Genomic DNA, 11,356 nt, shown 5'->3' on the forward strand with positions numbered 1-11,356 from the left:
CATAGCATACTGGACGCAATGGAGGGTAAAGCAGGAATGAGTTATAATCCAACTAACATTAAATTGTACGGTAATAATACACCTAATATTAGAAATATATTTAAAATGTGTTTTTTTCCCCTCGTGTGCCCCTCTTCTCCCGTGTGTGTGTACATGAGTGTGAGTGTATTCCTTTGTGTCTGGGAACAAGATCATTGTGGCACAACAGCCACATTTACAAAAAATGCTCAATAGCACATCGTATTTCCTGTTTGCCTTGCCTAAGCTACTATAATTATCAGTGTCAAGAGAAAACTGGGTGGGTGTACCAACAGATGACGACAGTCATGATGGGCGTGTTATTCCTCAGTGGTTAAATATATTACAAAAAAGACAACATCTCTTACAAGCCATGGGTGTAGCTGAGTCAGTCATGTAGAAATAGAGAATAATAATTTGTTGCAAGACTCGTCTTCTCTTCAGAGGGAACCGTTTTGCATAACCAAATTAACTCTACTCAACCGTAACCCTCTGACTATAACACTGTGCACTTACTTTGACCTGCTTGCACTCAGTAGATCCTCCACAATTGATATATTGCTGCACTTTGTTTGTTCTACATTACTTATATACTGCTATACTCTGTATTCACTCACACTGTGTACTTAATTAACTCTGGACGATGAGAGAGTGTGATTACGCAGGAAATATGTCAACAGTCAACACAATAGACAGGAGGTGGAGTGGTCAGTTGTCTTTATTGGAAGAAATGAGTCAATCAGTGATGAAGGTCATTATAATTGCAGTACTATAAGCAGCTATGTCCAGGTCAATGGGTCAGCTTATGGCCTTCAATATAAAACGTGTTGAAATGAATAAATAAATATATAAATAAATACATAAATACATAAGTAGCCTGGAAAATTCCGGAAATATGTCCAAATAGTGTCGAAACAGTGTTGTCCTTGCTCTCTGTAGTGGTATAACTTAAAAGTCAGAAATTAGCAGACATGTTAACATTTTGTAACTACTGGATGTTTTTGTAGGCCCCCGGTTATGCTAACATTGGCATCCTTATGTCATATTATAATGGAACTGTAACTTTGTTAACTTCAATGACGACAGTTATCCATAGGCACACATATAAAACCTATAGTCTCTCTGAATTGGCCAGCATATGTGCAGCGATAGCTTTGCTACAGAGGCATAAGTCATCATCTGTGTGTGAATAAAAGTGCTATTATTACATTATTAGTACATTGCATATTATTGCATATATACTGATGCTGCCAATCCACCTTATTATCACGCCCACTAACCTCACCCATTCTAATGTTTTTCGTGCTACCACAACATTTCCAGTCTGCTCATTCCTGTTACGCTGCCCTTGGCCCCTCTGACTGATTTAGCACTAGCCAATGCTACCCAATTAGTAATGGTGCCTCCCTTTTAAACATGCGTAATAAGGTGGATACTGTATCTGTCAGAGTTGTATGAAGTAGAAGTAGACATACTCTTATAGAGGTAATTAAACATGGTTTGTACTTTGTAATATCACTAGGGATGCACCGATACCACTTTTTTGAAAACCAATACAAGTACGAGTACATTCATGTGTGTACTTGCCGATACCGAGTACCGATACCGATACCTTTTACCACAAAAATACAATGAAAATAAATGCATGGCCTTGTTTTTTTCCACCTGTGATATTTTTATTGTCCATTTCCATGTAGATTTAAATGTTAGTATATGTATGAGGTGGCACTTTTTTCCATGCTGATTTCAAGTCCACAGAACATGACAAGATTTTGCATTGTTTAATTGAGTAATAGTTGTACTCATAGCTGGTATCGGCAAGAGCTTGACGAGTACGAGTACGAGTATGATGAGCAGTATCGGTATCGGTGCATCCCTAAATATCACACCACTAGTGTTGTTATTACATCTGTTAGAGTACTTCTACTGCTACTTTATACAACTCTGGTATCTATAATACAGACTCAGACAGGCCTCCTCCCGCCGCCCTGGGGGATCCCGGTGAGTTCCACGGTGACAATGGGGCTGTTGAGTTGAGAGCGCCCTCCACTGGGCTGGAGTTGTTTCACCAGTGCCTCCAGGCGGGACATCAGGGCCCGGGACTTCTCCCGCGAGTAATGCGTCCAGGCCAGGGGCAGGTGCACAGGCACCACTTTCCGGTCTGCAGACAAGAGAACCATTATGGGGCACAGAAAGACCAGGGTGATTAACCTACACTGCCCTACAAAGGCAAAGTGCATTATTAACTACATATTTTGTCAGAATTGAGTTAAGACTGAAAATGGTCTTCATTACACCTCTTTTATCATGTGACAAAGGCTTATGGTTCAAATGTGCCCCTTTTAAAAGATATTGCTATGTCAAATTAGTAATTACGATATACTGTACAACCTAGTACCTAGTTGAGATTTTTTTTCTTATCTTAATGTTGAAGTAGTAACTGAACTTTGCCTTTGTAACAGACACTGTACATTAGAGAGGTCTGCAGAAATTACTTTTCCGTTCCAAAACAGACATGCAGGATTTTCTCGTTTTTGTCAGACATAGACCGTTTATTCATCCACTTCTACTGTGGACAGTAGCGGTGTATTTTGCTTAGATGTTTTGATACTAGTGAACAAACAGTATTATAAGGAAGGGATGTTTTCATATAGTGAAGTTATTTGAGTTTATGCTAAAATTTAGCATGTAGGGGTTATTTCATATCTAAATCAGGAAATGAGTGGGGAGAGAGAGATGGGGAAGGATCGGCAAGGGACCTCAGGTCTGAATCAAACCGGGGTTGCCGGCGTAATGGTACGACATCTTACTGTAGCACTGAGACACCACACCTCCTAATATCAAAACGTAATGATTTGGATCAGTGAGTCAGTTGATAAAATGAGACACCATTATCGAGTAAACAGAACAGGATCTGTATGTACATTACGTTGAGCAGCTGTTCTGCAAGAATGCCAGACAAGCCTCCTGCTGGCCTCCCCTAACGTCAGAGCTCAGCAGTGCAGACCCTTTCTTTCTGTGTGTGTGTGTGTGTGTGTGTGTGTGTGTGTGTGTGTGTGTGTGTGTGTGTGTGTGTGTGTGTGTGTGTTTGTGTGTTGTGTGTGTGTGTGTGTGTGTGTGTGTGTGTGTGTGTGTGTGTGTGTGTGTGTGTGTGTGTGTGTCAGCTCACATGCTCGTGTGTGTTTGTGTGCGCGCGCACACACCCGCTCACGTTTGTGTGTGTGCGTGTGTGTGTGTGTGTGTGTGTGTGCACATGCGTGTGTGTGTTACAATGAGCTATAGTACAGCAGAGCAGAGTGAAGTATCGTATCGGCTCTGCATTACAAAATGAATGCTCTGGCCTGTCAGCGGCCCTAACATTACCCACCCTGGAAGAACCTGCCGCTGGGCATGCGGGCGGCGACGGGGGAGACGGCCAGCCAGATGACGGTGTCAGCACCTTGTTCTGGAGTTCGCAGCCGAGACCGCAGCGTCTCATACAGCTGGGGCAGCGCCATGGCGACCGCTAAAGAAAACAGAACCCCAGCAAGCAATCATCATCAACCAATCAGTGAAGATTGTGGGTGGCTTGTGATGATGTCATTAGGGCAGTAAAATGAGTGATTGAGGGAATGTGGTGGCGGTTTTGAGAGAATTGTGTTTGGGTAAACACTGATGTGTCACTGATTGCGGCACCAATAGCTCATTTCCCCCTCGTGTGCAATTTAACGATAATGCATCCACTGCAATTAGGAGTTCTATTTCCGTCCTAATTTATAATGCTGACGCATAATCATAATGTCACGATTTCACATTGGTCACTATTTCAGCGAATGCATGTACACGTATATAGTAGGACAGGGATGGGCAACTGGAGGCCCGGGGGCCACATGCGGCCTCCCTACTCACTCAGTGTGGCCCATAGACAAACAATCATTTTTAAAAAGACATTTTTTTTTAAACCACTACCGAATCAATCCATTGTAATTATGCTGTTGGTTCATATAGAACACTCCTATTACTTCCGTACAATATCGACAGTCAATGAGCAACAAACTGTCCTTCAAACTCTCAGTTGCAGTCCAATCTGTGGTGATGTGGAACCTCTGATGGTGGCAATGAAAAAATGAGGCCCTCCTTATCACAGATGAATGAAGGAAGTGAAGGACAGCAATCTTCAGATTTTTCTCCGTTTATTCACAAAAAGCTGAAGAGTGCTGTCCTTCGCTTCCTTCAACCATCTGTGTTTTATGTGGGATTCAGCACCCAGTTATAATCTGTATGTATCAGTAGGAGATAGTGTGAGCATCTCCTTCACTCCTGATCATGAAAGTTGCCCATCCCTGTAGAAGGAAGTGATGTAATGCAGACCTGGGGTGTCCGCCCATCCTGGGTGCATGACAGAGAAGTGGATTCTGGGATGTGCACGCGCCCACTCTTCTGTCATCACCACCTGCTGTCTCTGAAAGGACAATAAAACGAAACGCCATCATATGTCGACAGGAGAAAGTTGCAGTGTGGTGTGTGAACCTACACAGCGCACGCAGCTCGCTCAAAAACACGCATGCACACATCTTCGCTGATACGGACGCATTTAAACACACACACACACACACACACACACACACACACACACACACACACACACACACACACACACACACACACACACACACACACACACACACACATGCAAAGACACTCACACAAGAATGGCTAAAGACAAGGCTTCCTGACAGAGCATTCGTAGAATCTCTCATACTAGAACCTCTCAGCATAGTACAGTGTGCACGGCTGTATGTACAGGTACAGGTATGACGTTAAACATAGGTATTGCAATATGCTGCTCATTGGAACTGTGCTGCCTATTGCCAAATTTGATCTTTTGTAAATATTTACTTAACAATAAACCTATATTCACTAGTATGGCCAAGTTTTGCAACTAAAAACGTTTATTTCAGGAAATTCGAAATGGGACAGGGGGAGAAGATCCCCCTTTTTAAGTATGAGAAGTGCAATTTTCCCAGTCATAATGAATGTTTAGAATTTGATGGCTGTGGGTAAGTATTCATGAACAAGGTAACATTTGTGAATGGGCATCATGAATTCTTTAAAGAAATTCCTAAAAAATATATTACACAGTACAGTATCTTTAAATACCTTATTTTGTGCATAGAGCATGTTGCTGTCAAAAGATCTCTTCTCTGTCTGCAGGTCGACAACACGAAGCTTCTGAACCAGCATGCCACCAGAGGACACTGTGATCTGCGAGGACATGGCACAGGGGACATTATTCATCAAGGGGGGTAACAACACAGCAAGAATACCAGCTCATGGACAGGGCCGGATTATGGCTGCAGCCAAGGCCCCCCACCAGCCAGGGGGCCCCTGATTGGCCAAAAGTGGAAAAATTGCAGAATTGTGACAAGATGGAATTTTGAAAAATTCATCTGTCGTGTTGAGTGCAGTTGGTAGACCTGTTATCCTTAATTCCTTGCTTGTAAGTTAACAATGTCACTGTCTACGTACATTTGTCGCGAAATTTGCCTAGGGGGGCCCACAGCAACCTGTAGCCTAGGGGTCCCAGAACATCTTAATCCGGCCCTGGACAGGGCACATGGGACATTTTTCATCAGCGGGGTAACAACACAACACAGCAGGAGCATCAGCTCATGGGACATTACTCATCAGGGGACGCACAGTAGGGAAGATCATCTCTGGCTGAGGCAGTGGAACCGTCCCATGGGGACGCTGTGTCCTGAAGACAGTGGAGCAGGTACACGTATGGTGTGACAAACGGGGTCAGACAGTAATGTTTTGCTGGGGACAGGGCAGCTGACAGCTTTGATCAGGCCTGGGACAAAATCGTCTGGAAGGGCCCCTCTCTCAACACATATAATGTAATGGCATCCCAATTCTGCAACCCCCCCCCCTCCCTGGGCCCGGGACAACTGTCCCGTTTGTCCTCCCCCGTTGGCTTTCCTGGCTGGGCACAGTGCAAGCCAAGGGCACGTCACAGCAATCAGATGTGACAGCCACTGTACTGACAAACACATTGAGACATTTGCCAAGCCTGACATGCTTCCATGCTTCCTGTGACACTATATAAAATCCTGTGTCCAATTTCACAAGTCTGATAGCCAGGCAAGGGATGACTGTGAATATCCCCACACCAGTTCAGCCCATAGGCCTCCCATAGGACGAATATTAGGGCTGTAACGATATTGTATCAAACTGAGAAATTGTGATTGTGACGCAGAGTCACGATGCTGTAGGCTATAGTGATGCAAGAAGGCTGTATCGAGATACGACTTTGACATTTTGAAACTTTAAAAAAAATATTTGTAGCCTCTTGGAACCTATTCTACCTATAAACAATCATCAAAAAGACACTTTTTTAAAAATAAATCATGGGATGTATCAAACCGTAGGACAAAAATCGTGATACAAACCCAATAGTTACAAACCCCATATAGTACATATATCACTTATATGGTACATGCTATAACAGTGGCCCAATTACTCCTTTTCCTCATGAAGTAAAGTATAAATACAATAATGTACTGCAACCAATGACTGCAACAGTATATGCATTACATGTTCTACAACATGCAAACATTGCATATGAGTTCTTACTCATATGGCCTATTTTACTCATTTTTTCACATATAAGATTTGTATGCAAAATATTTATATTTTTCCAATGTGTTGTAGTTGTCTTGTCACCATCCAGTTTTTCAAGCCAGACAGAAGAAATTCATTGCAGTGTGAAGTTTCCAGTTTTGTGCTTGCGTGCTTGCGTGCGTGCTTGCGTGCGTGCGTGCGTGCATGCGTGCGTGCATACATGATTGCACGCACGCCCGCATGTGTGGTCCCCAGCTGGTTGGATGTATGAGTTTAATTATGCATGTGTTCCCTAGAGCTGTGTGAGATTGTTTGAGAAAGGAGACTCATTTGTACACCCTCCCATTAAAGCTGAGTAGCATCCTCTCAAATACTGCACCACCATCACCATATAAAGTACAATATGCAGGGGGGGAGGGGAGGGGGGGGGTGCTATTGAAATGCAAAAAGGGCATTATGAGAATACTGGGTAGCCAAGTATGTTCTTTCATTTGTGTAAATGAAAGTAATATGATGCAAAGAGGAAGAATCATGTGTTGATAGAGAAATGTGTGTGTGTGTGTGTGTGTGAGAGAGAGAGAGAGAGAGAGAGAGAGAGAGAGAGAGAGAGAGAGAGAGAGAGAGAGAGAGAGAGAGAGAGAGAGAGAGAGACAGACAGACAGGCAGGCAGGCAGGCAGGCAGGCAGGCAGTCCGTGACACAGAATGCCCATGCTTAATTGCATTGTATTGTGCTCTGTGAACTCACCACTCTTGGTTCTTTGCTGCTCTCCAGCAGAGGTATCAGACCCTTGGTGAGAATGTACACTCCTATTACATGGGGGTGGGTGGGGGGGTGTGGGGGGGTAGAGCAAGAGAGAGGGGGAGAATGATCAGAGGATGTCTGCCTGTACACTGCAGCATCATGAACATGTGTCTTGCAGAAATCCCTCACGGGCTTCTCACCGAGGGTGTTAATTGCAAAGTTCTTCTCCATGCCTTCAGAATTCACTTCTCGCTTCTTCACCATGCTCCCTGCATTGTTGATCTAGAGATGATCACAATGAGAAGACATAATGCCCATGTTTACATGATGATGCTTTTAATTCCGAATTAAAGGTACACTTTGTGAGATTTTTTTAGTTGTTTATTTCCAGAATCCATGCTACCCATTCACTAATGTTACCTTTTTCATGAACATTTTCCACCACCACCAAATTCAAAGTCTTCATTATGACTGGAAAAATTGCACTCTTCATACATGAAAAGGGGGATCTTCTCCATGGTCCACCATTTTGAATTTCCAGAAATAGCCATTTTTAGCTGCAAAAATGACTGTACTTGGGCCATACTAGAAAATATTAGTTTATTACTTAGTAAACTTTCATGATAAGATCCAATTTGGCAATAGGCAGCCCAGTTTCAATGAGCAGCATAGTTGCAGTATCTTTTTTGACCATTTCCTGCACAGTGTACCTTTAATAATTAAGAATTCAAAACTTTTGGCGAATTTACATTGCACTGTCATTTAATTCTGAATTGTTACATGTTTACATGAATTCAATTGAGTTAATTCTGTATTAAATGCATCATGTAAACGAGGTCACTGTGTGTGTAATTAGATGGTGTTCTATACAAACATTATATGACAGATAGAATGTAGCGGAATGTAAGATATGTGTGGTTTACCAGAACATTGAGGGATGAATGTTTGCCCTTGAAATCCTCTGCGAATTCCCAGACCTTGCGTGATTCTGTCAGGTCCAGAATGTGGACGTGTATGTTCTGCGGCAAGAGAGCATCGTTAGCCGAGTCAGCAGGGCTTCTGAACAACATGCGCATGTTGTTGATTTAACTAATGAGAGGCAGGTCACGACCACGGCTGGACTGGCCATCTGGCTTCCCGGGCATTTCCCAGTGGGCCCTGCACCCTCGAGGGCCCCTATTTTCAGAAATGCAAATATATTTGCATTTCTGAAAATAGGGGCCAACGAGGGTGCTGGGCCCACCGGTGAGTCAGTTCTGCGCCGCTAATTATGAGGGGCCCCTTTAAGCCAAAAGTGCCCGGGCCCTATGTCTCTCCCAGTTCAGCCCTGGTCACGACACAAACAAACAGAGACTCACTGGGTTGCCAGACTCCTTCACAATGTCTTCTCTCGCACACTCAGCCTTGTCCCTGTTCCTGCACACCATGTGCACCGTGCCACCTGGGACACACACACACACACACACACACACACACACACACACACACACACACACACACACACACACACACACACACACACACACACACAAACACAGACAGACAACACTTGGTACAGACATGGACACATGCTGCTGCCTCAACTGGAACTGAGACAGGTGCCTTTGAATCAAGACAGGTATAGAGGCACTGCTCTCTCCACGTGCCCCCTGCCCTCCCTTGAGCACCTGCCCCCCAATATGTCTGTGCACGCCACTGGTACAGTATCACTCACTCACCCCTCTTCGCAATGGCCATCGCGGTTGCCTTCCCGATCCCGCTGTTGGCACCGGTGATCATAAAGGACCGTCCTTCCAGATTGGCACTGAGGTCTCTGGCCACAAACTCTCTTGACGCGGCTTCATATCCTGTCCTAAGGGGGGGTTAAAATGACTTTTGATTAGGTTGAGGATTAGGCTACCAACTGACCTGCTCCATCCAATATTATCCTCCACACTATCGTATGTAGGCTATTTGTCATATGCATACACTGTTAAACATTGCAAGCCTTAAAGGAGCACTCCTGCCAATTTCCATATGCTGTTGTATTGGTCACCCTACCCTTGACTTGTCAGTACGCGGTGATGCTGCATTTTTTGGCTCAGCCCTTTCCGAGATATGAGCTATTCTAATGGGGGCAGCTTTTGTTTACATATTAAAAAATCTTAACATAGGCATACTCCAAATATTTTCCCAAAAGGTATCGCTGTTTGCTAGTTGTCTGCTGATGTTGCATAACCTTTTGGATGTTTTTAGGAATAAATCAAGATTTTTTTTTAAATGTAAACAAACACCTGCCCCCATTACAATGACCAGTAAGAAAAGGCTGAAGAAAAAGACAAAAGTCTCAGGTACCGACAAGTCCATGGTAGTGTAAGCATTACAACTGCATGTTGAAATTGGCTGAAGTTACCCTTTAAAAAAGTTGTTACCCTGCTGCCTTAAGTTTGTAATTTAACTCAACTTGAGGCTAAAGTCTATTTGAGGCTTTCTCAAGTTGAGTTAACTTACATACTGAAGGTAGCAGGGCAACTTACTTTTTTACATTTAACTGGCAGCAATGTTTTACAGTGTACATGAAAACAAACAAACAAACAAACAACACTTTCCAAAACAATGTAAACTATCTAAATTCACAGGCATTTCACCGGGTGCTTGCCTGTGTTTCTGAGGACAGACATTTGACAATTGCTTATTGAGGAGACAACATCTTCCAGTCAAAGACCAATTGTCAGCACATCCAACAATTGATGACCAGGCACTGCAGCTGACCAAAACAGATGTCAACAAAGGCTTTGTGTGCGGGTGCTCAGAGGGTGGCATAAGGGCACAGGGAGACAGCATATACTGTGTGCTATGGTCAAGGCCGCTGACAGCTTTTGCTGGGCCTAGGACAACATAATCTGAAAGGGCCCCCTACCCAATAGTCTACATATAATGTAAAGGGGACCCAATTCTGGGCCCCCTATCTCACTGGGCCCGGGATAACATACCCCTTTGTCCCCCTATGTCGGCGGGCCTGGCTATGGTGACATCACATGCTGATCAAGACTTTGGGATTTTAAGATAATATCATTACAGCTTTTAGAGTAGCATAAAGGGGAAAAAGGCATTTGTTGCTGAGTCTTTCATGATAAGGATATCAATACAGATGTTTTTAATTCTTGTTGGTGTGGCTGATCCAAATATGCAAGAAAATGAAAGTTTGCACAAGCAGCACAGCAGAACTAAATGCTCCTCACTACAGAAAAATGCTCAGTGACAAAGTGTTAAGAAATGCATTTAAGCAGACCAATGAAGCGCTCGCAGTACTTTACCTTGTGTATTGCCGCATTGCTTTCAGAAACCATACAATGTTCCGGTAACTTGACATGGCTGCAGAGCGTTTGGGTTGCTTTGAGCTCTTCCATCGGTCTGTTGCTTTGTTTGTTTGGCAGCCCATCTTTATGTATAAGACCAGCCCCATTACAATGCGTGGATACCCCCTACTGGCGCATGTTCCAGCTTGACGCACAAAACTATACAATTGCCAAGTAGGCTAATAGCTTACAGCTTAGTAATAACTGATTTATGCACACCGTTGTCACGGAAACCTTGTGGGTTGCCTTTAAATATGAAATGTGCTGCAATGTAACTGATTAATTGGCATACATCGTATTTATAAACTGCCAATGGTTGCCAGTCTGGAGTTAAAATAGGCAACATCATGAGCATCTTTTCTAAAAGCGTCTTTCCAAACAAGCTGTTCGTTCTTTGAGGGCTCATTTTTAATTCTGGAGGGAATGTATGGGTAGTGCCAAGTTTTGGTTTAGAAGGCACTGTACTGTAGGTAGACTGTGAGATATTTTGAATAAAGATGTGGTGCGTCATTGGGGATGTTTTAAAAAGAGGAACTATTCCGTTACGTTCTGTTAGACATAATATGGTAGGCCTATGTGGCAATGCTCTCTCGGGTTGTTCATGGTCCATCGTCGCACGCCCGTTCTGTGGGCCCAGGTGTATGGCAGCGCCAC

The 11,356-nt window shown here is 43.7% G+C and overlaps 1 protein-coding gene across 1 annotated transcript; it reads right to left on the reverse strand.

Annotated features, from left to right (window-relative positions):
- Nucleotides 1–711: 711 nt before the first annotated feature.
- On the reverse strand, nt 712–10,739 carry dhrs12lb (dehydrogenase/reductase (SDR family) member 12-like b). The gene is made up of 10 exons (XM_063220182.1): nt 10,661–10,739; nt 9,083–9,216; nt 8,723–8,805; nt 8,288–8,383; nt 7,565–7,646; nt 7,368–7,429; nt 5,158–5,262; nt 4,369–4,459; nt 3,386–3,523; nt 712–2,179 (listed from the first exon to the last, which is right to left on the reverse strand). Exons 1-10 carry the CDS (start codon nt 10,714–10,716, stop codon nt 1,983–1,985), a joined length of 1,044 nt encoding a protein of 347 aa, XP_063076252.1. The 5' UTR covers nt 10,717–10,739; the 3' UTR covers nt 712–1,982.
- Between the last annotated feature and the right edge of the window lie 617 nt (nt 10,740–11,356).

This window comes from Engraulis encrasicolus, chromosome 16 (assembly GCF_034702125.1).
Source record: "Engraulis encrasicolus isolate BLACKSEA-1 chromosome 16, IST_EnEncr_1.0, whole genome shotgun sequence".
Classification (NCBI taxonomy): Eukaryota; Metazoa; Chordata; class Actinopteri; order Clupeiformes; family Engraulidae; genus Engraulis; species Engraulis encrasicolus.

What these genes read in the sequence shown, in the direction of transcription:
- dhrs12lb (XM_063220182.1), bottom strand. Translation starts at nt 10,716, where the DNA reads ATGTCAAGTTACCGGAACATTGTATGGTTTCTGAAAGCAATGCGGCAA. An exon ending in TGAAGGAGTCTGGCAACCCA is followed by an intron (nt 8,384 to 8,722) that starts GTGAGTCTCTGT and finishes CTCTTGCCGCAG; the next exon opens with AACATACACGTCCACATTCT. An exon ending in ATTCATCCCTCAATGTTCTG is followed by an intron (nt 7,647 to 8,287) that starts GTAAACCACACA and finishes GATCATCTCTAG; the next exon opens with ATCAACAATGCAGGGAGCAT.